This window comes from Melanerpes formicivorus, unplaced genomic scaffold (genome assembly GCF_026170545.1).
Source record: "Melanerpes formicivorus ecotype bairdi unplaced genomic scaffold, bMelFor1.0.p_v2 SCAF_13, whole genome shotgun sequence".
Classification (NCBI taxonomy): Eukaryota; Metazoa; Chordata; class Aves; order Piciformes; family Picidae; genus Melanerpes; species Melanerpes formicivorus.
In genome coordinates, this window is record NW_027142365.1 from 18,984,113 (window position 1) to 19,007,957 (window position 23,845).

Consider the following 23,845-nt stretch of genomic DNA (forward strand, 5'->3'; position numbering starts at 1 on the left):
GGCTTTGAGCCTGCTGGAAGGCATCAGTGCCTCTGTTGGGCCAGTGGAAATCCTGCAGGAAGCCTTGGGCTTCAGAATCCACAGCTGAGCTAGTGCAAAGCCCAACGGGAGCCCAGAGCCCACTGCAGTTCTGCAGGGACACTTGGGGGCAATGAGTAGTCCATCCTCAAAAGTCCATGGAAAAGATTTCATAGCCCCATGAAATTTTGGGGGTACCATCTTGACTTTAGCTTCTGACCCATCCTGTTAGCTTGTGCTCTGTCTGGTAAGAGCTCAAGTTCAAAACAGAGAATGTCCAGTTCCTGCTCCAACAGGGAAAGTGCCAGCACTGGATGCTGTTGTCCAGCCTTGGACCTCTTCTCCAGACCCTTCCCCAGCTTCATTGCCCTTCTCTGGACTTGCTCCAGCACCTCAAGATCCTTCTTGAACAGAGTGGCCCAGAACTGAAGGCAGTATTACCTATAGGAATAGGTAGGAGGAGTATGTTAATCCAACTTGGCCTGCATTAGGAATAGTGTGGCCAGCAGGAGCAGGGAGGTCATTGTGCCCTGTGCTCAGCACTGGTTAGGCCACACCTTGAGTCCTGTGTCCAGTTCTGGGCCCCTCAGTTTAAGAAGGACATCAAAACACTTGAACATGTCCAGGGAAGGGCAACAAAGCTGGGGAGAGGCCTTGAGCACAGCCCTGTGAGGAGAGGCTGAGGGAGCTGGGGTTGCTTAGCCTGGAGAAGAGGAGGCTCAGGGGAGACCTCATTGCTCTCTACAACTCCCTGAAAGGTGGTTGTGGCCAGGAAGGGGTTGGTCTCTTCTCCCAGGCAGCCAGCACCAGAACAAGAGGACACAGTCTCAAGCTGTGCCAGGGGAGGTTTAGAGTTGAGGTGAGGAGAAAGTTCTTCACTGAGAGAGTCATTTGTCATTGGGATGTGCTGTCCAGGGAGGTGGTGGAGTCCCCATCCCTGGAGGTGTTCAAGAGGGGATTGGATGTGGCACTTGGTGCCATGGTCTAGTCATGGGGTCTGTGTTGATAGGTTGGACTCGATGATCCTCGAGGTCATTTCCAACCTTAGTTATACTGTGATATTGTGATACTGTGAACTTGTATAAATGTGTGAAACGTTGCAATTAGTCTGAGCTAGCTCTGTGGGAACCCTGCTCTAGCTTTGTGCAAAGTTAAGTGTGTGATGTTGGCTTCTGCACAGCGGGTGAAGAGGATAAGGCGGGGACACATTGTGTCCTGGGCTGCAGCAAGAGAAGTGTAACCAGCAGGGCCAAGGAGGGGATTCTGCCCTTCTGCTCCACTCTGCTGAGACCACAGCTGGAGATCTGGGGCCAGTTCTGGAGCCTCTGCCAGGAAGGATCTGGAGGGGCTGGAAGGTGTCCAGAGAAGGGCCACGAGGATGAGCAGAGGGCTGGAGCTGCTCTGCTGTGGAGACAGAGTGAGAGAGTTGGGGTTGTGCAGTCTGGAGAGGAGAAGGCTCCCAGGAGACCTTCTGGTGGCCTTCCAGTATCTGCAGAGGGCTCCAAGAAAGCTGGGGAGGGACTTTTGAGGGTGTGAAGGAGTGATAGGATTGGGGGGAATGGAGCAAAAGTAGAAGTGGGGAGATTGAGATTGGCTGTGAGGAAGAAGTTGTTCCCCATGAGGGTGGTGAGAGCCTGGCACAGGTTGCCCAGGGAGGTGGTGGAAGCCTCATGCCCTGGAGGTTTCTAAGGCCAGGCTGGATGTGGCTGTGAGCAACCTGCTGTAGTGTGAGGTGTCCCTGGCCATGGCAGGGGGTTGGAACTGGCTGATCTTTGAGGTCCCTTCCAACCCTGACAGTTCTATGATTCTATGACATGAGTCCCATTGAGGTCAGGCAACCGCGATGGCGATCACGACCAGGGCCGGTCGCTCCCCGGCCCCGCTTGCCGTGTCTGGCTCCCACCGTCACACCCGAGCCGGTTACGGCGGCGCCCAGCCCCCGCCCTGCTCCCGGGGCGCAGGGGAGGAACTTCCTGCCCTGCCCCGGAGGAGGAGGGTCCGGGCTGCGCCGCGGCGGTAGGTGGGGAGGCGGCGGCGTCCGCTCGGGGGGCTGTCCGTGCGCTGCTGCGGGATGGGGGACTGCGGATCGGCCCCGCTGCTGCCTGCTCCGGCCCTGGCGGCGGCCCGGGGACTGTCTGCTGCTGGCGGCGGCGGAGGCTGAGCCGCGCCGGCTCCCGGGTACCACAGGGCTTGGCTTGAGGGCCCCGGAGAGACTGCGGGGAGCTGAGCGCCCCTGCACACGCGTGGGAGGTGTGGGGGCAAGAGAAAAGGAGAGAGTCTGATTCCGCTCCCCACGGCAGCGAGCCGACGGAGTTTGTGCTGGTGTGGGAAGGGATGGGGAGAGGAGGTTTGGGTGCTCCATCGGCACCTCGGTGCTCCTGGGCTGCTCGTCGGCATGCTTGCGAGCGCAGCTGGAGCGGAGCCCTGGGCCAGCATCGCAGCCCCCGCCGCAGCTCGCAGCAGAGGGACAGGGAGAGCCCTACGGAGGTGGTGAACACGGGAGACCTCAGGGGCTCTCTCCTGAGGCAGCTTTCCTGGGGCAGGGTGTGCTGCCAGGTCTGTGAAAAAAAAAACCACAAACCCAACGTCTTTTTTGTTGTGTTTCAAACCTGCCTCCACCTGGTTTTGTTCAGTGCTTTTACTTAAAGAGGGACAGCCTCCCCCACAAGCATTTCTGCCACGTCTGGCTTTAGGAACTTTTATTCTCTCCCCCCTCAGCTATGTGTCCTGGAAGACTGCAGACTGTTTAGTTCTATGTTACTTGAAAGCCATTTCTTTCCAATGGGTGATCACCTCTCCCTGAACCTTTCCAAGCTTTGTATCCTTTCTGGGGTGAAGGGAACTGAACGATGCAGGTTGTGTGGCTGTGCTCTGAACCTCCCCTTTCTATGGGTGTCAAATTTCCAGGATGCTTGCAATGTTTTTATCCTTACAGCTGCTCTTTTAAACTGAGGAGTTGCTTCTCAGTTGTGTGTTGCTCCTCTCCCTGAGCTAAGCACAGGGACAGTGCTTTCTGCTCTAGGTCATTGGGATGCATGTGTTTGGGTCCACATGCATTGGAATTGCTGTCACAGAGCAGTTCTTCTGCAGTAACTTCTCCTGCCAGGCCCTAGGAACCAGTCAGAGCCAATTCTTAACTTCTGGTACACATCCACTGATTTCCTAAAGTGTTGGTTGACCAGGGTTAAAAGCACAGAGGTTGGCATCATGCATGCTTGTGTAGCATCTACTCTGTCTGCATGGAGAGAAGTGAAATCTCCTTGGTTTATTCTTGTTTTTCTTGAACATCTCTCCTATGAAGGAAGACTGAGAGCCCTGAGGCTGTTTAGTCTGGAGAAGAGAAGGCTGAAAGTCATCAATGTCTACAAATACCTGAGTGTGGGTGTCAAGACAGGGTGAGGCTCTTTCTAGTGGTGTCCTGTGATAGTGCAAGGGGCATTGAACACAAACTGGAACCCAGGAAGTTCCACCTCATCATGAGGAGAAACTTCCTATGGTGTCAGTGCTGGAGGCCTGGAGCAGGCTGCCCAGAGAGGTTGTGGAGACTTTCCAAACCCTCCTGGATGTGTTCCTGTGTGACCTGCCCTGGGTGGCCCTGCTTTGGCAGGAGGGTTGGACTGGATGATCTCTGGAGGTCCCTTCCAACCCTTCCCATTCTGTGATTGAAAGACTATCTCTAAAAATGAACAGATATGATGATGTAATAGGAGGAGGGTCGGGTGGTGGGCCATGAAGATGATCAGGGGGCTGGAGAACCTCCCCTATGGGGACAGACTGAGGGAGTTGGGGATGTGCAGCCTGGAGAAGAGAAGGCTCTGGGGAGTCCTTAGAGCAGCCTTGCAGTATTTGAAGGGTGCTAGGGCAGAGCTTGAGAGGTACTTTTGACAAAGTCATGGAGTGACAGAAGAAGGTGCAATGGCTTCAAACTGGAAGAAGATGGATTTAGGTTAGACATAAGGAAGAAATTCTTCCCTGTGAGGGCTGGTGAGCCCCTGGAACAGGTTGCCCAGAGAAGTTGTGGAGGCTTCAAGCCTGGCACTGTGAAAGCCAGTGTTGAAAGGTTGAATGAGGCCTTGAGCAAAGCTGGCTTAGAAGGAGGTGTCCCTGTCTGTGGCAGGGGGTTGCAACTAGACTATCATTAAAGTTGCTTCCAACCCAACCCTTTCTGTGATTGGAAGAACTTCAAAGATTGGACTTAGAGGAGTCAAAAATCAGTTCTGTGTGGAGCCTTTGTGAGTAAATTCTAAGGTTAAAGAGCCAAGTGCTCTCTAAGGACAGCTAGGGGAACTGCAGCCAGAAGGGATGGGGAGGTGGTGGCACTTTGTTCACCTTTCAAACAGTGCTACAGTAGCCTTGGAAGGTATGGCTGGGAAGGGTGGGCTAGGCAGGACACCAGCAGCCTCACTGTAAGGTGACTGCAGATGCTAAAGGTGCTAATGAACATGTTCTGGAATGTAATTAACAGTGGTGACACAGCCATGTCCTGAGCAGTACTGGGAATGTTGAGTGCACTATTCCAGCAGAAGAATCAGAAACTGCAGCTTAGTTGGTGGGTGCATCTTATGTTGCACTTATGAACTTGCCCAACATGATTAAAACCACTAACAAAATGTTTTCCTTCTTTCAAGCCTTTCCCAGCTGCTCCAAGCTGAAGGAAGATGTCTTTCTTCCCCAAAATCTCTTTCCAGAGGGAAGTTGAAGAGTACCTCACCAAAGTGTTCAGAAATAATGAGGTGAGTGAAGGAGCTACTGCTAACCACCAGTAAATTGTCCTTAACTGAGCAGGCCTTTGAGCTAATATCTTGTGTGAATACCTCACAAGAAGAGGGCTGGAGAACCCCTGCTGTGAGGACAGCCTGAGAGAGTTGGGGTTGTGCAGTCTGGAGAGGAGAAGGCTCCCAGGAGACCTTCTTGTGGCCTTCCAGGATCTAAAGGGGGCTACAAGAAAGCTGGGGAGGGACTTGTGAGGGTGTCAGGGAGGGATAGGACTGGGGGGGATGGAGCAAAAGTAGAAGTGGGGAGATTAAGATTGGATGTGAGGAAGAAGTTGTTCCCCATGAGGGTGGTGAGAGCCTGGCAGAGGTTGCCCAGGGAGGTGGTGGAAGCCTCCTGCCTGGAGGTGTTTGCAGCCAGGCTGGATGTGGCTGTGAGCAACCTGCTGTAGTGTGAGGTGTCCCTGGCCATGGCAGGGGGATTGGAACTGGCTGAGCCTTGAGGCCCCTTCCAACCCTGACAGCTCTGTGATTCTAAGATATGTTGTTTATATTAGGCAGGTTTTTTATGGAGTTCTACTTTAAATGTAAAATTGGTTTTTCATGCCTGTTGGCTGCACTTGCTGCAGCCTCTTAGCAGTGATGTGGCTTGTTCTTCCAGCAAGTCCATTGCAAGAAATTTATGAGGATTCTATTGGAATTAGGCCTCCAGACACATCTTAGTGTTGCACACCACATGAGCATGTTCCTCCACCTCTGCAGTGTGTTTAATCAGTTATTTTTCTGCACTGAATGAGGATCATGGGATGGTCAGTTAGAATCATCCAGTCCAACCACTCTCTCACTCTACCAAGGCTGGGGCTAACCCATGGCCCTCAGCACCACATCTCTGCCTCTTTCAAACACCTCCAGGGATGGGCATTCAACCACCTCCCTGGGCAGCCTGTGCCAGTGCTTCAGAACCCTTTCAGGGAAGAAGTTTCTTCTCATGTTCAACCTAAACTTCCCCCGGGGCAACTTGAGGCCATTTCCTCTCCCCCTGTTGCTTACTAGGAAGAAGAGACCAACCCCCACCTGGCTCCAACTTCCTTTCAGGGAGTTGTGGAGAGCCAGAAGGTCTCCCTTCAGCATCCTCTTCTCCAGACTAAATATCCCCAGCCCCCTCAGCTGCTCCTCCCAAGCCCTGTTCTCCAGACCTTTCCCCAGCTTTGTTGCCCTTCCCTGGGCCTGCTCCATCCCTTCAATGTTCTTGGTGTGAGGGACCCAAACCTGCACCCAGAGGTGTGGCCTCCCCAGTGCTGAGTACAGGGGGGCAATCAATTCCCTAGTCCTGCTGGCCACACTATTTCTGATCCAGGCCAGAGGCTGCAGTGTGAATCTCTTCAATACCAAAATCTCTTCTTTCTCTTCCAGCTTATCACTGCTTTAGGTGCCCAGGAGGTGGAGTGTAAATACCAATCCCTGTTAAATCACCTGTCTCATCCACCAAGTTTCACAACTGTTAGAGTTAATACTCACCTGGCCTCAGTGAGAGAGGTGAAAAAAATGCTGTTTGAAGAGATCCAGAAGGTTTGTGCAATTCCTTTGTTCCAGCACAAAATAGCAGGATATGGCATCTTTTGCCTGAGTCTCAGAGCTTTGCATTGCTGGAAACTCCTCCTTGACTGAATTCCTGGCCACTGGTTTTAACATCATGAAATGATACTGATTTCCTTTCAGCATTCAACCTTAAGTGATTAAGAATCATTGTCTAGCTTTGTTCCACATCTAGTCTGTCCAAGAAAGGCAATAACAGATGGAAAAGGCAACCAACCAACCCTCCTTCACGTGGCAGAGCCAGACCTTAGCCAGGATTAGGGTAGGAAACACTGTAAAGGCATTGTAAGCTGAGAGAGGATGGTAGAAAGAGATAACAACTGTAGCTCAGTGTGGTGTGTTGAGCATGGGCATTGAGAGGAGTGTGTCCAGCAGAGCCAGGGAGGTTCTCCTCTCTCTCTGCATGGTGAGGCCCCACCTGGAATATTGCATGCAATTATGGGCTCCCCAGTTCAAGAGGGACAGGGATCTGCTGGAGAGAGTCCTAGGGAGGGCTACAAGGATGCTGCAGGGCCTGGAGCACTGCCTCATGAGGAGAGGCTGAGAGCCCTGGGACTGTTTAGTGTGGAGAGGAGAAGCCTGAGAGAGGATCTGATCAATGTCTATCAATAGCTGAGGGCTGGGGGTCAGGAAGGAAGGAAGGGACAGGGACAGCCTCTGCTCACTTGTGCCCTGGGAAAGGACAAGGGGCAATGGATGGAAACTCCAGCACAGGAGGTTCCACCTCAACATGAGGAAGAACTTCTTTGAGCCCTGGAGCAGGCTGCCCAGAGAGGTTGTGGAATCTCCTTCTCTGGAGCCTTTGCAGCCCTGTCTGGATGTGTTCCTGTGTGACCTGTGCTGGATTCTCTGCTCCTGCTCTGGCAGGGGAGTTGCACTGGAAGATCTCCAGAGGTCCCTTCCAGCCCTTAACATCCTGTGATGTTTATTGAAGAGAAAAGGAGAATGGCTGGCTGGCTCATTGCTCAACCTGTGCAGGAAAGTGAGAACATCTGCAGGTTTTGGAAACTGGGTGCAGAGCTCTGGAGCAGCCTCTTTTGGTGAATCTCCAATGTTTATATATACATTTCCTGGGTTTTTACTTGCCTTAATGAAACATTCATTGATGTGACAACATGTAAGCTGTTATGTTTAACAAGTAGATTGAAACTCTGCTAGAATCACAGAATGGTTGGAAAGGACCTCACAGATCACCTACTGCAGCCTCCCTGCCATGGGCAGGGACACCTCTCTACTGGACATGGTTGCTCAGGGCCTCATCCAACCTGGCCTTCAACACCTCCAGGGAGCCCTCTCCACAGCCTATCCACAGCCTCCCTGGGCAACCTGTTCCAGTGTCTCACCACCCTCATGCTGAAGAACTTCTTTCTAAGATCCAGTTCCTAACATCCAGTCCTACTCTCCCTCAGCTTCAAACCATTCCCTCTTGTCCTGTCTCTAGACACCCTCAGGAAAAGTCTCTCTGCAGCCTTCCTGTAGGATTCCTTCAGGTCCTGGCAGGCAGCTCTAAGGTCCCCCTGGAGTCTTCATGTTTCCAGGCTGAACACCCCCAGCTCCCTCAGCCTGTGCTCACAGCAGAGCTGCTCCAGCCCTTGGATCACCTTTGTGGCCTCCTCTGGACTCACTCCACCAGCTCTGTGTCCTTCTCCTGCTGGGGACACCAGAACTGGAGGCAGGATGGGAGGTGAGGTCTGAGCAGAGCCAAGGGGCAGAATCCCCTCTCTTGCCCTGCTGCCCACACTCCTCTGGCTTCAGCTCAGCACAAGCTGCCTTATGCTGGGGACACCAGAACTGGAGGCAGGATTGGAGGTGGGGTCTCACAGATCCTCAGTGTCTAAAAAAGATCTGATTCTTTTAAGTCAATGCCAGTGGGTGTGCAGGGAGCTGTTTCCTGACAAGAGGCAAGAGATTTCTGGGCTGCAGAGGCAGCTGACAGTATTGTGCTTGGTTGGAATGGTAATGAGTTAGGCTAACTTTAGGTTGATTGTAGATGGATATTGCAGAATGATCTGCTGCTGCTGCAAAGGAAAATTCTTTGCTGAAACCTGACTTCAGAGTGGCTTTTCATAGCCTTGGCTTTTGAGTTGTGGTTGTTTTAGGCAAGGAAACCACATGACAGTTTGTAATAGATTCATGGATTGTTTTTACTAAGAGAAAATCCTTGTTTGTCAAACTAATCTATGGGTTGGGATGGTTGAAGGTTACATTTGAGGAGATGCCATCTCTTTAAAGTCCAGGAACAGTTTTCAAAGGGCCAGCAGGCATTTCTTTGACCTACATATCCCAACCTAGTCCATGTGGTGGTGGTGTTAGGTCATAGGCTTCACTGGATGATCTCAGAGGTGTGATGAAGAGGTTATTAATTTATTGGGATGAAATATTAATTATATAAATATTCATTTTATTAATAATGTAAATGATCCATAACCAATTAATCACTATTTGGTATCCATATTCTAGTGCCCAATTGTGAAATACATCCCACAAGTGCTTTAGTATTTACAATTTAGACCCAGAACAAGAGGACAGAATCTCAAGCTGTGCCAGGGGAAGTTTAGGCTGGAGGTGAGGAGAAAGTTCTTCACTGAGAGAGTCTTTAGCCATTGGAATGTGCTGCCCAGGGAGGTGGTGGAGTCACCGTCCCTGGAGATGTTCAAGAGGGGATGGGACGTGGCATTTGGTGCCATGGTCTAGTCATGAGGTCTGTGGTGACAGGTTGGACTCGATGATCTTTGAGGTCTCTTCCAACCTTGGTGATTCTGTGATTTACAGAATGCATTTCTATTAATATAGCGAAGGGTGCAGTTCCGCTGCTTGTCCAGCAGGCGGCGACGCGACAGGACGCTGGCGGCTCCCTCACTCTATACAGAGAGTATTACACTGTGTCAGAGGCTTCGTCCCAGTGTGAGGCCAGGCAGATCCTCTCTTGCCTCCCACCAGGGCAGGAGAATGAGACTCAGACAAAGGGATTGCAGAAGTGATGGAAAGTTTAAATGGCAAAGCAGTAAAGTGTTTTCCAGAAGCTACAAGCACAGTGACTAAAAGGTCCCAAAGCACAGAGTCCCTCCCAGCACACCCAGCAGCATCCCAGCATTTCCCTTCTCCCTACCTGAGGGTACACCCAAAACCCCCAGGGCTCTTTCTTCCCCCCCTCCACTGTTAGGCTAATGTCAGCTGGCCAGATCTGAGCTTGCCCTTCCCCCTTCTCCTCCTGGCATTAGGCCTAGCCAGGCCCAAGAGGCCTTGAGATAACTTCCCTTCCATTACCAGATAGGGAGCATCTCCCAGGGGAGCAGTGAGGGAAGAAAGAGGAAGTGTGAGACCTTGCAGATGGATTTATAGGGAGCAGGACATGCTGGGTGTGGAATAGGCTATTCCCTGGGTGCACCCACTGGGGCACCAGAGGTGTATCTTGGGTGGCAGCAGCAGGAGGCTCCCAGCCTGAGCTGCCACAGCCTGAACTGGCAATGCTGTGCTGCCAGGCGCGGGTGCCTTGAGCCGAGTGTCAGTGAGTGGAAAGCAGGCGGGAGGTACACTGTGTCCTTTGTAGCAAGGTTAGGTTGTGGCAGGCTGCTGTCGCCGGCTGGCTCCTGGGCTGGTCCGGACGGCGACGGTGGGGGCAACCTTCTCCCTCCCACGGCAGCGGCGAGGGGGCAGAACATAGGCTAGCCGGTCGCAGGCTCCCTTCGCAGGACTCGGGCGGCTCCCTTCGCAGGACTCGGGCGGCTCCCTTCGCAGGACTCGGGCGGCCCCCTTCGCAGGACTCGGGCGGCCCCCTTCGCAGGACTCGGGCGGCCCCCTTCGCAGGACTCGGGCGGCCCCCTTCGCAGGACTCGGGCGGCTCCCTTCGGACAGCAGGGAGCAGTCGTGCGGGGTCAGCCCGGCCGGGTCGTTAGTGCTGGTCCCTGGATGGGGTTGGCCCTCGTGGCAATGACCTTCAGGGCCGGTGAGGACGGCCCCGGGGAAGAGGCGCGGCTGTGCAGAGCGGCGGCTTCCCCTTCGCTTGGCTCGAAGGCGCCTCGGAGCGGTCCCGGCTGTGGAGCACAGGCACGGACGGTGCTCTGGCTTTGCCTGGGGTGCACAGGGCACGGGGCGGCGGCACGGCGGCTCCTCTTCTCTCCCGCAGCGGCGGGGCCCGGCAGGCGTGCGGCTGGGCGCTGCTCCTGGGCGCTGCTCCTGGGCGCTGCTCCTGGGCGCTGCTCCTGGGCGCTGCTCCTGGGCGCTGCTCCTGGGCGCTGCTCCTGGGCGCTGCTCCTGGGCGCTGCTCCTGGGCGCTGCTCCTGGGCGCTGCTCCTGGGCGCTGCTCCTGCTTCACAGGAGCCGGTACGCACGGCTGGGGCTCGGCGCTCTGCCGCTCGGGGCGGAGGCAGGCGTGTGCACTGCCGCACTCGGCTTAGTCACTGCCCCGGCTGCTGGGCACATCTTGCCCTCGGGGGTCCAGGCCTCTTGAAGGCAGGGCGGGCTCTTCCGACCGGCGAGGCTGGCAATACAGCGCTGCAGCTTCTCAGGCTCAGCGAAAGAGGCTGGCAATACAACGCTCTGGCTTCTCAGGCTCAGCGAAAGAGGCTGGCAATACAACGCTCTGGCTTCTCAGGCTCAGCGAAAGAGGCTGGCAATACAACGCTCTAGCTTCTCAGGCTCAGCGAAGGTCCCTCCTCTGGAGACCACTACACTCTGAGCTGGGTTAGGAACTGGCTGGAGGCTGAGCCCAGAGAGTGGTGGTGAATGGTGCCACAGCCAGCTGGCAGCCAGGCACCAGTGGTGTGCCCCAGGGATCAGTGCTGGGCCCTGTGCTCTTTAACATCTTCACTGATGGTTTAGACTCGAGGTGAGGAGGAAGTTCTTCACCGAGCGAGTCATTCGTCATTGGAATGGGTTGCCCAGGGAGGTGGTTGAGTCATCGACCCTGGAGGCGTTCAAGGGGAGATTGGATGTGGCACTTGGTGCCATGGTCTAGTCATGGGGTCTGTGTTGATAGGTTGGACTTGATGATCCTCGAGGTCCTTTCCAACCTAAGTTATACTGTGATACTGTGAGATCCTCTCAGGGCTGCGGCTCGATGGACCTGCCCAGCTGCTGGCTTCTCGTCTGGCAGAGGCTGCTAGATTGCTTGCATGTGGGAGAGTGAAGATGTATGAGCAATGGCTCAATAGCAAAGGCTGTGGCACGTAGGCAGAGAGCTTGGTAGCTCGAGCAAACAGAAAGAGGGCAAAGAGAAAGAGGGCAGCTTGTTCACAAGTTGGGGTAATACTTGCAGGTTTCTCGAGGCTGGGTCTGGCCAGTGGGCACTCTCATAAACAACTGGCTTCAGCCTATAGAAAGCATGAAGCTAGAATCATGCCCAGACTTGGCAGTAGCACGAGCATCCCATGCCATGGGTGCATGCAGTTGTTTGTGCCACCTGGCTGGCACCTTGGCCTTTGTTCCCCTCAGGAAAGGAGGGGCATGTGTCCACACATGCTGGGGCAGGTTTCAGTACCTGGGGCATAATTCTGGGCATATGGTGCCTTCACCACAAGAGGTCTGTTCTATCCCCAGTAATTCTGTGGTTCTGTGAACTCAGCTCTCAGCAGGACGGTAGAGAACTCAGCTTCTCAGCTCTCTTCAGTTAGTATCATAGTGTCAGTCAGGGTTGGAAGGGACCACAAGGATCATCTAGTTCCAACCCCCCCTGCCATGGGCAGGGACACCCCACACTAGATCAGCCTGGCCACAGCCTCAGCCAGCCTGGGCTTAAACACCTCCAGGGGCAGGGCCCCAACCACCTCCCTGCACAACCCATTCCAGGGCTTCACCACTCTCATGGGGAAGAACTTCCTCCTCCCCTTCAGCCTGAATCTCCCCACCTCCAGCTTCATTCCATTCTCCCTAGTCCTATCACTACCTGAGATCCTGAGCAGTCCCTCCCCAGCCTTCTTGGAGCCCCCTTCAGATACTGGAAGGCCACAATGAGGTCACCTGGGAGCCTTCTCTTCTGCAGACTGAACAGCCCCAGCTCCTTCAGTCTGTCCTCACAGCAGAGCAGCTCCAGCCCTCTGCTCATCCTCCTGGCCCTGCTCTGGACACCTTCCAGCACCTCCAGATCCCTCTTGTAACAGGGGCTCCAGAACTGGAGGCAGTACTCCAGGTGGGGTCTCCCCAGAGCTGAGTAGAGGGGGAGAATCACCTCCCTTGCCCTGCTGGCCACACTTCTCCTGATGCAGCCCAGGATCTGATTGGCTTTGCGGGCTGCAAGTGCACACTGAGAGCTCCTGTTGAGCTTCTCCTCCCCCAGCACCCCCAAGTCTCTCTCCTCAGGGCTGCTTTCCAGCCAGTCCCTGCCCAGCCTGGAGTTGTGCCTGGGATTGCCTCCACCCAGCTGCAGTTAAATTAGTTAAATGGAAGCTGCAAAGAGAAATTTGAAGTGAGACAGGCAGTAGAAGAGCAGTGTTAAACAGTGGGGCTGTAATTAATGACATCAAAAAGGTAACACAGATGATACCCAAAATTCACTGCTGTTGTGACCTGATGGCAGCTGGAGACAACCTTCTTCCAGGAGAAATCAAGAACCAGTGGTAGGGCTATGGGTGTCAGAACACTGAATCATGGCTGAGGTTGGAAGGGGCCTTGGAGGTCATCTGAGCCACTTTAAATCCTGTTGTGACCCTTGTTATTTATTCAATAGTCAGTCTTTTACACCAGAGTTTTCCACACCAAGTGTGGCCTTACCTTCTTGTAACTCTTTTCACTACATCTGTCTTCTGCTCTCTGACAGCTGGAAATTATGAACAGAAAAATGGTTTCCAGTCTAAGTACTTAAAGAGGAGGAGGTTTTTTTTCCTGCTGCATAATGATTGTGCTTTGTTTTTCCTTAATGAAACAGCAATTTAAAGGACTGTGTGTTCCTGTTCTCGAGCACCCCAGACTCCAGGACATCCTCCTGATTCCTGTCATTGGACCCAGGTTTGGAGGTTTCAGTCTTCAGCTTTAAAATGTCCTAGCACATGTTCTGCTGGTGGATTTCTTGTTAGAGTGATGCTAATGAATGTGTGTAAGTGAAGCACAGGTTCATGTCTTATTAAGCCTCCTGCCTGGAAGTTATTAAGGCCAGGCTGGATGTGGCTGTGAGCAGCCTGATCTAGGGTGGGGTGTCCCAGGAGACCTTCTTGTGGCCTTCCAGTATCTGCAGGGGGCTCCAAGAAAGCTGGGGAGGAACTTGTGAGGGTGTCAGGGAGTGATAGGACTGGGGGGGATGGAGCAAAAGTAGAAGTGGGGAGATGGAGATTGGATGTGAGGAAGAAGTTGTTGCCCATGAGGGTGGTGAGAGCCTGGCACAGGTTGCCCAGGGAGGTGGTGGAAGCCTCCTGCCTGGAGGTGTTTGCAGCCAGGCTGGAGGTGGCTGTGAGCAACCTGCTGTAGTGTGAGGTGTCCCTGGCCATGGCAGGGGGTTGGCACTGGCTGATCCTTGAGGTCCCTTCCAACCCTGCCAGTTCTGTGATTCTGGGAAGGTCTCTTCCATCCAGAGCCCCTCTGTGATTCCATCATGCTGTCAGTAAATCTCTTTTTCACTGCAGACAATTTTAACTGCTGAGGATAGAAATAAGAAGGATCTCTGAGGCTGTTTTAATCTCCTTTCATCTTTAATTGAGCTTCATTTAGGGATCTTTAAGTAGCTTCCCACTGTGTACTGTGGAAGGTTTGATTGATACAACAGTCATGTAAAACACAACAGGGATAAAAGAAGGCTTAGGTTTAAACTCTCTTGGAGTTGTTCTTAATGAATACAGAATACATAATTAACCAGGTTGGAAAAGACCTCAGAGATCATGGAGTCCACCAAGGGCCTCATCCAGGCTCCGCCTCAACACCTCCAGGGATGGGGACTCCACCACCTCCCTGGGCAGCACATTCCAATGGCCAATCTCTCTTGCTGGGAAGAATTTCTTCCTAACATCCAGCCTGAACCTCCCCTGGCACAGCTTGAGACTGTGGCCTCTTGTTCTGGTGCTGGCTGCCTGGGAGAAGAGACCAACCCCCACCTGGCTACAGCCTCCCTTCAGGGAGTTGGAGAGAGCAATGAGGTCTCCCCTGAGCCTCCTCTTCTCCAGGCTAAGCAACCCCAGCTCCCTCAGCCTCTCCTCACAGGGCTGTGCTCCAGACCCCTCCCCAGCTTTCTTGCCCTTCTCTGGACACCTTCAAGTCTCTCAATGTCCTTCTTAAACTGAGGAGCCCAGAACTGGACATAGGACTCAAGGTATGGCCTAATCAGTGCTGAGCACAGGGCACAATGACTTCCCTGCTCCTGCTGGCCACACTTTCCTGATGCAGGCCAGGATGCCCTTGGCCTTCTTGTCCACCTGGGCACCAGGTGCCTCTCTGCCTGGCTGCTCTCAGCCACTCTGACCCCAGCCTGTAGCACTGCCTGGGGTTGTTGTGGCCAATGTGCAGAACCTGGCACTTGGATGTGTTCAATCTCCTGCCCTTGGACTCTGCCCATCTGTCCAGCCTGGCAAGGTCCCTCTGCAGAGCTCTCCAACCTTCTAACAGATCAACTCCTGCCCCCAGCTTGGTGTCATCTGCAAACTTACTGATGATGGACTCAATGCCCTTCTCCAGATTATCAATAAAGATATTGAACAGGCTGGGGCCCAGCACTGATCCCTGGGGCACACCACTGGTGCCTGGCTGCCAGCTGGCTGTGGCACCATTCACCACCACTCTCTGGGCTCAGCCTCCAGCCAGTTCCTTCCATGTATTTTGTTCTCTGTGCTTCATGTGTGTTTGTTTTTCTCTGTGTGCTTTCCTTGTTTTGAAACCTTGAACTCTGTTTGGTGTTTTCAGGAGTGATTTACCAAGACACCCCTCTGAAGTGATCGTTGGAGCCCACTGTGGGTATGCAGTACTCCGAGGAGCACATGTTTATGTCCCTGGAATAGTATCCACCTCCAGATGTAAGGGTTCTTGAAATACTCTCAGTTCAGCTTTTCAAGGGCTGGAAAAAAGTCATAGAATGATTTGGGGTGGAAGAGGCCTCCAAAGGTCATCCAGTCCAACCCCCTTGCTGTTAGCAGGGACATCCCCCACTAGATCAGGTTGCTCAGAGCCTTGTTGAATCTGACCCCATCCAGAAATGGAGCCTCAACCACCTCCCTGGGTAACCTGTGCCAGGGTTCCACCACCCTCCTGGTGCAGAACTTGTTCCTCACATCCAATCTCAATCTGCTCTGCTCTAGTTTGAAGCCATTGCCTCTGGTCCTGTCCCTGCAGGCCTTTGCCAACAGTCTCTCTGCAGCCTTCTTGCAGACCCCTTTCAGGTCCTGGAAGGTCACTGCTAGATGTCTCTGCAGCCTTCCTGAAAGGAGGTTGGTGGGAGGTGGGAGATGTCCTCTTCTCCCAAGTAACAAGGGATAGGAGGAGAGGAAACAGCCTTAACCTGTCCAAGGGGAGGTTTAGGGTTGATCTTAGAAAATCTTGCTCTAAAGGGTTCTCAAAGAATGGGACAGGATGAGTGGTTGAATCCCCATCCCTGGCGGTGTTTCAGAGAGGCAAAGCTCTTTGGGGTGGTGCCCAGTAGTAAGACAAGGAACAATGGGTGTAAATTCCATCACAGGAGGTTCCACCTCAACATGAGGAAGAACTTTATCATAGGGGTCCTAGGGGCCTGGAGCAGGCTGCCCAGAGAGGTTGTGGAGTCTCCTGCTCTGGAGCCTTTCCAGCCTTCTGTGACCCTGCTCTGGCAGGGGGCTTGGACTGGATGATCTCTGGAGGTTCACACCAATCTTTTAATGTTCTTTCATTCTATGATTGCTTTCTACAAGTCCCTGGAAGGAGGTTGGAGTGAGCTGGGAGTTGGTCTCTTCTCCCTTGTAACAAGTGATAGGATGAGAGGAAATGGCCTCAAGCTGCCCCAGGGGAGGTTTAGGTTGGAGCTTAGAAGAAACTTCTTCCCTGAAAGGGTTCTCCAGCAGAGGCTGCCCATGGAGGTGGTTGAATGCCCATCCCTGGAGGTGTTTGAAAGAGGCAGAGCTGTGGTGCTGAGGGCCATGGTTTAGCTCCAGCCTTGGTAGAGTCAGGGAGTGGTTGGACTGGGTGAGCTGAAAGGGCTTTTGCAACCTGAGTGTTTCTGTAATTGTAGGATTTCAAGCATTTGATTAATCTCAACATTTCCCCTCTTCTCTGTGCAGTTATGAAGGCTGGAGATCTGGTCTCAGTGTATTCAGATATTGAAGGCAGATGTAAAAGAGGAGCCAAAGAATTTGAAGGAGTGAAAGTCTTCCTTGGCAATGGGATCTCAGAAGTCAGCCGCAGTGAAATCTTCCGTGCGAGTGGCCCAGTGAAGTAAGGTCCAGTCTGGCTGCCACCCACCCCTACAGCCCTGCAAGGGGGGGGAAGCAGATGGGGAGACATTCTGAGGTGTTCTGTACCCTGTGTCAAACCACCAGATGGCTTTGACAGAGAGCTGTGTTGAGCATTGGGGCTGGCTGTACTTGGGGAAGCGCTGGGGCTGGCATAGAGCTGTGCCTCCTGCTGCCTCCTGGTCACTTCCCAGGCAGTGGCTATATCACAGCAATTGGCATTAAAGCAGTACAGCAAATACTAGTTTCTTAGTGCTATCCCAGATACCAGTACAGGTTACCAAAACCTTCCTTCTTGGAGTGTTGCTTTCATATCTATTGTTTCTTTCTTATCTATTGTGCTGGCAGAAGTATTTTGCCCTGCCTGAGGACACAGACTGTCTGAGCTGGTCAGAGTGAGCTCCCTACAGCAAGTGGGCTCTTTGAAGAGGGGAGAAGACATTGATTGCTGTGAACTTAGATTAGAAAAGCAACAAATCAGGCACCACAATCAGGTTGCAAAATTGCCAGCAAAGCATCCCAAGCTCAAAGCCTTCCAGTTCCAGATCAGTTGGTGGCTCCTGAGATGAACTAAGAGTACAGGCTGGGAGGTGATCTGCTGGAGAGCAGCCCCAGGAAAAGGACCTGGGAGTGCTGGTGGGCAGCAAGTTCTGCATGGGACAGCAATGTGCCCTGGGGGCCAAGAAGGCCAATGGGGTCCTGGGCTGCATTGAGAGGAGTGTGTCCAGCAGAGCCAGGGAGGTTCTTCTGCCCCTCTACTCTGCCCTGGTGAGATCCCACCTGGAATATTGCATCCAGTCTTGGGCTCTCCAGTTCATGAGGGACAGGGATCTGCTGGAGAGAGTCCAAGGGAGGGCTGCAAGGATGCTGAAGGGAATGGAGCACTGCTGATGAGGAGAAGCTGAGAGCCCTGGGGCTGTTCAGTCTGGAGAGGAGAAGGCTGAGGGGAAGCTGATCAATGTCTATCAATAGCTGAGGGCTGGGGGTCAGGAAGGAAGGGACAGGGACAGCCTCTGCTCACTTGCTCTCTGGGATAGGACAAGAAGCAATAGATGCAAGCTGCAGCACAGGAGATTCCACCTCAATACAAGGGGGAACTTCTTTACTGTAAGGGTCCCAGAGCCCTGGAGCAGGCTGCCAGAGGTTGTGGAGTCTCCTTCTGTGGAGCCTTTGCAGCCCTGTCTGGATGTGTTCCTGTGTGACCTGTGCTGGATTGTATGCTCCTGCTCTGGCAGGGGGTTGGCCTGGATGATCTCTTTGGGTCCCTTCCAACCCCTGACATCCTGTGAGCCTGTGATACCAGTCTGCTTGAGAGGCAGGAGGAAAGAAATGAGAGCCTTCTTGACTTGAATAAGATGGAACATCCATCCTCCCTGTGCTAAAACTGCCTTTGGGGAAAGTGTTCTGCCCCCCATTCCTGTCTGGGTCGCTCAGAGGTGCAGTCTTCTCTCCTAACACTATTTGTAGGGTGGGTTTGGGGTTTCTTTGGTTTTACTCAAATGAGTATCCTTAAATCTAGTGTTATGCATTTCTTTATGTTCTCCAAGCTTGGTTTAGATCTCAGTTTGTCTTGTGTACAAGAAAGACCATCCTGCTTTGTGCAGTTTGAACAGATAGTTCCTGTAGTAGCTTTTGGTTCTGATTTACCCAGCTTAGGGAGGAGATCTAAAGGAGTCTCTGATTGCAACATTGCAAATAGTTTTCACTGATTATTTGTAAGGCCTTTCACTTCTGTAAGAGTGCTTCAAGTTTCTGTTTCACAGAATCACAGAGTGTTAGGGGTTGGAAAGCACTTCTGCAGATCCAAGCCCCCTGCCAGAGCAGGAGCACCCAGGGCAGGTCACACAGGAACACAGCCAGGTGGGGTTGGAAAGCCTCCAGAGCAGGAGACTCCACAACCCCCCTGGGCAGCCTGCTCCAGGCCTCCAGCACCCTTACACCAAAGAAGTTTCTCCTCATCTTGAAGTGAAACCTCCTGGATTCTAGCTTAAACCCATTGTTCCTATCCCTGGGCACCACCAAACAGAGCCTGGCAGCTTCCTCTTGAACCCCAGCCATCAGCTATTGATAGACATTGATCAGATCCCTCTCAGCCTTCTCCTCTCCAGACTAAACAGCCCCAGGGCTCTCAGTCTCTCTTCACAGGGGAGATGCTCAAGTCCCCTATGCATCCTCCTGGCTCTGTTGGACTCTCTCCAGCAGGTCTCTGTCTCTCTGGAACTGGGGAGCCCAGAACTGGACACAGGATTGCAGCTGTGGTCTCAGCAGGGCAGAGCAGAGGGAGAAGAGAATCTCCCTAGCCCTGCTGGCCACACTTTCCTTGAGGCTTGCTGACTTTGATACTGTTAAAAATTACCCATCTGAATGGTTGAAATGGTTTATTTTCATGTTTTTCAGTGGGCTGGGCATAAGAATGACAGAGCCAGTCTACCTCAGTCCTTCCTTTGACAGTGTGCTCCCAAGGCTTCTGTTTCTGCAGGTAGGTTTGTTACAAAAGTAAAACTCTGCACTACTTGCAGGCTGCACACCCCCAGCTCCCTCAGCCTGTGCTCACAGCAGAGCTGCTCCAGCCCTTGGAGCATCTTTGTGGCCTCCTCTGGACTCACTCCACAGCTCTGTGTCCTTCTGCTGCTGGGGACACCAGAACTGGAGGCAGGATTGAAGGTGAGGTCTGAGCAGAGCAGAGCCAAGGGGCAGAATCCCCTCTCCTGCCCTGCTGCCCACACTGCTCTGGCTGCAGCCCAGCACACAGCTGCCTGCTGGGCTGCATGAGGGCACTGCTGGCTCCTGGGGAGCTGCTCAGCACCCAACACCCCCAGGGCTTTTTCTTCAGGGCGTCTTTGTGGCCTCCTCTGCACTCACTCCAACAGCTCTGTGTCCTTCTCCTGCTGGGGACACCAGAGCTGGAGGCAGGTTTCAGGGTGGGGCCTCACAAGAGCAAAGGGGCAGAATTGCCTCTCTTGCCCTGCTGGCCATCAGGGTTGAATTCTCCCCTATTTCTTTTCATGATAGAACTTGCCTTCTGTGGTTGTGAGCCACGTTTTGAACCCTCAACCAGGAGAGAGAATTCTGGATATGTGTGCTGCCCCTGGAGGGAAGACAACCCATCTTGCAGCATTAATGCATGACCAGGTAAGAGAAGCCACTGAGCATTGTACTGCTTGACAGTAGCTGAACAGGAGCCAGCAGTGTGCCCAGGTGGCCAAGAAGGCCAAGGGCATCCTGGCCTGCATCAGGAAGAGTGTGGCCAGCAGGAGCAGGGAGGTCATTGTGCCCTGTGCTCAGCACTGCTTAGGCCACACCTTGAGTCCTGTGTCCAGTTCTGGGCTCCTCAGCTTAGGAAAGATGTTGAGCTGCTGGAAGGTGTCCAGAGAAGGGCAAAAAAGCTGGGGAGGGGTCTGGAGCACAGCCCTGTGAGGAGAGGCTGAGGGAGCTGGGGTTGCTTAGCCTGCAGAAGAGGAGGCTCAGGGGAGACCTTCTTGCTCTCTCCAACTCCCTGAAGGGAGGTTGTAGCCAGGTGGGGGTTGGTCTCTTCTCCCAGGCACCCAGCACCAGAACAAGAGGACACAGTCTCAAGCTGTGCCAGGGGAGGTTGAGGCTGGAGGTGAGGAAGAAGTTCTTCCCAGCAAGAGAGATTGGCCATTGGAATGTGGTGCCCAGGGAGGTAGTGGAGTCACCATCCCTGGAGGTGTTCAACAAAGGCTTGGATGTGGCACCTGGTGCCATGGTTTAGTTGTCAGGAGGTGTTAAGGTAGTAGGTAATAGCTTGGACCTGATGACCTCTGAGGTCTTTTCCAACCTGGTTGAGTCTATGATTCTATGATCCTCTGTCTTGGTGAAGAAAGTCTGCCCACTGTTGGGTCACTTGGTTTGGCTGTCAGAACACACAGATCATTCACAGCAGCAAACTCTCAACCTTTGCATGTTCTGCTGCCCCATATACTTTGCTACACATCAGAGTTACTGAAAGAGGCACAGGCTGCTTAGCAAATAGTCACCATCCCATGGGAAACCTCCTCTGCTGTGTATTGACCATTGAGGTGGATCTGATTGGAGCTTTTATATTCCTTGATTGATTTATTTGTAATGGAAGAATTCCTAGCCTGGAAGGCAAAGGTACACAGGAATATGCTGGAGTCACAGAATGGGTTGAGTGGAAAGGGATCTTAAAGATCATCCAGGTCCAACCCTCTGCCATGGGCAGGGACAGCTCCCACCAGCTCAGCTTGCTCAAGGCCTCATCCAGCCTGGCCTTGAATAGCTCCAGGGAGGGATCATCCACAGCCTCCCTGTGCAACCTGTTCCAGTGTCCTCACTATAAAGAATCTCCTCCTAATCTTCAGTCTAAATCTCCCCTCTTCCAGCTAGAAGCCACTGCCCCTCAGCCTGTCACTGCTAGCCCTTGTTAGAAGTCCCTTCCCAGCTTTCTTGTAGCCCTCTTCACAGGAAGGCTGCTGTAAGATCTCCCTGGAGCCTTCTTTTCTCCAGGCTGAAGAGCCCCCAACTGTCTCAGCCTGTTCCCACAGCAGAGGTTCTCCAGCCCTCTGATCATCCTCATGGCCTCCTCTGGACATCCTGCAGCAGGGATCAGGCATCCACAACCTCCCTGGGCAACCTGTTCCAGTGTCTCAGCAACTCAGAGTAAAGAACTTCTTACTAATGCCCAATGTAAATCTCCCCTCCTCCAGTTTCAGTCCAATCCCTCTTCTCCTGCCACAACAAGCCCTTGTGAAAGGTCCCTCTCCAGCTTTCCTGGGTGTCCCCTACAGGTACTGGAAGGCCTCTATAAGGTGTTCTTGGAGCCTTCTCTTCTCCAGGCTGAACAGCCCTAATGCTCTCAGCTTGTGCTCACAGCAGAGGTGCTCCAGCCCCCTGGCCATATTTGTGGCCTCCTCTGCACCCTCTCCAACAGTTCCATGGCCTTCTTGTGTTATGGGCTCCAGAGATGGACCCAGTACCCTGAGTGGGGTCTCCCTGTTTCCTCCAGATGTCTTTCAGGAGGTTTGTGCTAGCAGTGGCTGGCATGGGCCAGATGAGGAAGCACTTTGAGCTTGTACTCTCTTCTGAGAGCCTCTCAGAAGGACTTACCTCTGTCCACACTACAGCATGTGTGCAGCAAAGCCACTGTTTGAGCAACAGACCAAAGTGTCAAGCGCTGTCAGATGTTCCTGTGCCTGGTTGGATGGAGAGGGCCAAGGTTGTTGAGTGCTTCTGTAAGTGGCCATTTGGCTCACAGCACCTAAAGGTTCCTTTTTCTTTCACTTCTCACTGCTACACCTAATGTGACAATCAGTCAACAGCTTGGCTTTACTGGAACAGGCTGCCAAGGGAGCTGGCTGATTCCCCATCCCTGGAGGTGTTTCAGAGAGGCAGAGCTGTGGTGCTGAGGGCCATGGCTTAGCCCCAGCCTTGGTGGAGGTAGAGAATGGTTGGACTGGGTGAGCTTAAAGGTCTTTTCCAACCAAAGTGATGCTGGGATTCTATAAAACCCACTTGCCAGAAGCCAGACATTGGAGGATGGTGTGGAGAATGACTGTGCCAAGCAGGGAGTGCCAGTCAGAAAGCACACAGCTGCTCTCAGCCTGGCATGGGTATTGTGGGAAACATGAGTGCACAGGGACTGCTGCAGTGGGGACTAAATAACAACATTCTGTGGCTAAAACTAAGCCTCAGTCACTATTCTCCAAGGCAGAGTTGGCTCAGGTAGTAGAGCATGGGACTCTTCATCACAGGGCTGTGTTCAAGCCTGCAGTGAGCAGCAGTGTCCTTTATAGGTGGGTTGGATTGGTTGATAGGTTGGACATGATGATCTTGAAGGTCTCTTCCAAGCTGGTTTATTCTGTTCTATTCTACACTGCTCATGGAGAGGGCTTGAACCCAGGGGCAGCACATCCATGGAATCCCTGTGCTTTTGATAAAAACTTGGAGCTTTTCTTTCAGGGTGAAGTGATAGCCATGGACAAGGTGGCCAGCAAGGTCAGCAAGGTGAAGCAGAACGCTGAGCTGCTCCAGCTGAAGTGCATCAAGGCCTTTTGCTATGATGGAACAAAGGCACTTGCAGCTGAGGAGAGGGAGGCTGGACAAGGTAAACAGCTTGGGTGTTTTAGAGCAAAACAGTTACCACTTCCACACTGAGAGCATTGAATGTGCCACAGGTCTGAACCCCAGGCAGGGCTACAGGCTGGGGACAGAGGGGCTGAGAGCAGCCAGGCAGAAAGGGATCAGGAGATACTGGGTGACAGCAGCTGAACATGAGCCAGCAGTGTGCCCAAGTGGCCAAGAAGGCCAATGGCATCCTGGCCTGCATCAGGAAGAGTGTGGCCAGCAGGAGCAGGGAAGTCATTGTGCCCTGTGCTCAGCACTGCTTAGGCCACACCTTGATTCCTGTGTCCAGTTCTGGGCCCCTCAGTTTAGGAAAGATGTTGAGCTGCTGGAAGGTGTCCAGAGAAGGGCAACAAAGCTGGGGAGGGGTCTGGAGCACAAGATCTTGAGTACTGTGTTCAGCTCTGGGCCCTCCCTGCAGGAAGGACGCTGAGGGGCTGGAGCCTGTGCAGAGCAGGGCAGCCAGGCTGGAGAAGGGCCTGGAGCCCCTGGGCTAGAGGAGGGGCTGAGGGAGCTGGGGGTGTTCAGGCTGGAGGAGGCTGAGGGAGACCTCCTTGCTCTCTGCAGCTCCCACAAGCAGGTGGGGGTTGGTCTCTTCTTCCAGGCAAGCAGCACCAGAACAAGAGGACACAGTCTCAAGATGTGCCAGGGGAGGTTTATGCTGGATGGTAGGAAGAAGTTCTTCATAGAAAGAGATTTGCCATTGGAATGTGCTGCCCAGGGAGGTGGTGGAGTCCCCATCCCTGGAGGTGTTTAGGAAGAGCCTGGATGAGGCCCTTGGTGCCATGGTTTAGTTGATTAGATGGTGTTGGGTGACAGGTTGGACTTGATGATCTCCAAGGTCTTTTCCAGCCTGGTTGATTCTGTGAGTCTGTGAAATCTTGGCAGGTAGCTACATTGCTTCAGCACTGTGGATGGCCTTTTATTTTTCACTCCTCTGGGATTAGCATGAAGCAAAGCCAAACCTCAGCCTGTCTGTTCAAGAAGGGAATGCACTCATCTCCCAGGGAACAGCAGAGACTGCAGAAGACTGAAAGCTTCTTTCAGGCTACCATTTGACCCTCTCCTCTGAATTGTTTGCCT

The 23,845-nt window shown here is 53.2% G+C and overlaps 1 protein-coding gene across 8 annotated transcripts in view; it reads left to right on the plus strand.

Moving 5' to 3' along the window:
- Nucleotides 1-2,009: 2,009 nt before the first annotated feature.
- Nucleotides 2,010-23,845, plus strand: part of NSUN6 (NOP2/Sun RNA methyltransferase 6) — a 38,306-nt gene continuing 16,470 nt past the window's right edge. For 2 of the 8 annotated variants that reach the window (XM_068146350.1, XM_068146353.1), the window contains exons 1-9: nucleotides 2,087-3,413; nucleotides 4,647-4,751; nucleotides 6,144-6,299; nucleotides 13,189-13,268; nucleotides 15,147-15,256; nucleotides 16,490-16,643; nucleotides 19,058-19,139; nucleotides 19,673-19,792; nucleotides 22,601-22,745. In XM_068146350.1, the coding sequence (XP_068002451.1) occupies nucleotides 4,677-4,751; nucleotides 6,144-6,299; nucleotides 13,189-13,268; nucleotides 15,147-15,256; nucleotides 16,490-16,643; nucleotides 19,058-19,139; nucleotides 19,673-19,792; nucleotides 22,601-22,745 (922 nt within the window). In that variant the 5' untranslated portion in view covers nucleotides 2,087-3,413; nucleotides 4,647-4,676. Of the gene's footprint in view, nucleotides 2,035-2,084; nucleotides 3,414-4,483; nucleotides 4,568-4,646; nucleotides 4,752-6,143; nucleotides 6,300-13,188; nucleotides 13,357-15,146; nucleotides 15,257-16,489; nucleotides 16,644-19,057; nucleotides 19,140-19,672; nucleotides 19,793-22,600; nucleotides 22,746-23,845 lie in introns of those variants that run through there. The other 6 variants (XM_068146349.1, XM_068146347.1, XM_068146352.1 and 3 more) reach the window with 6 other exon arrangements.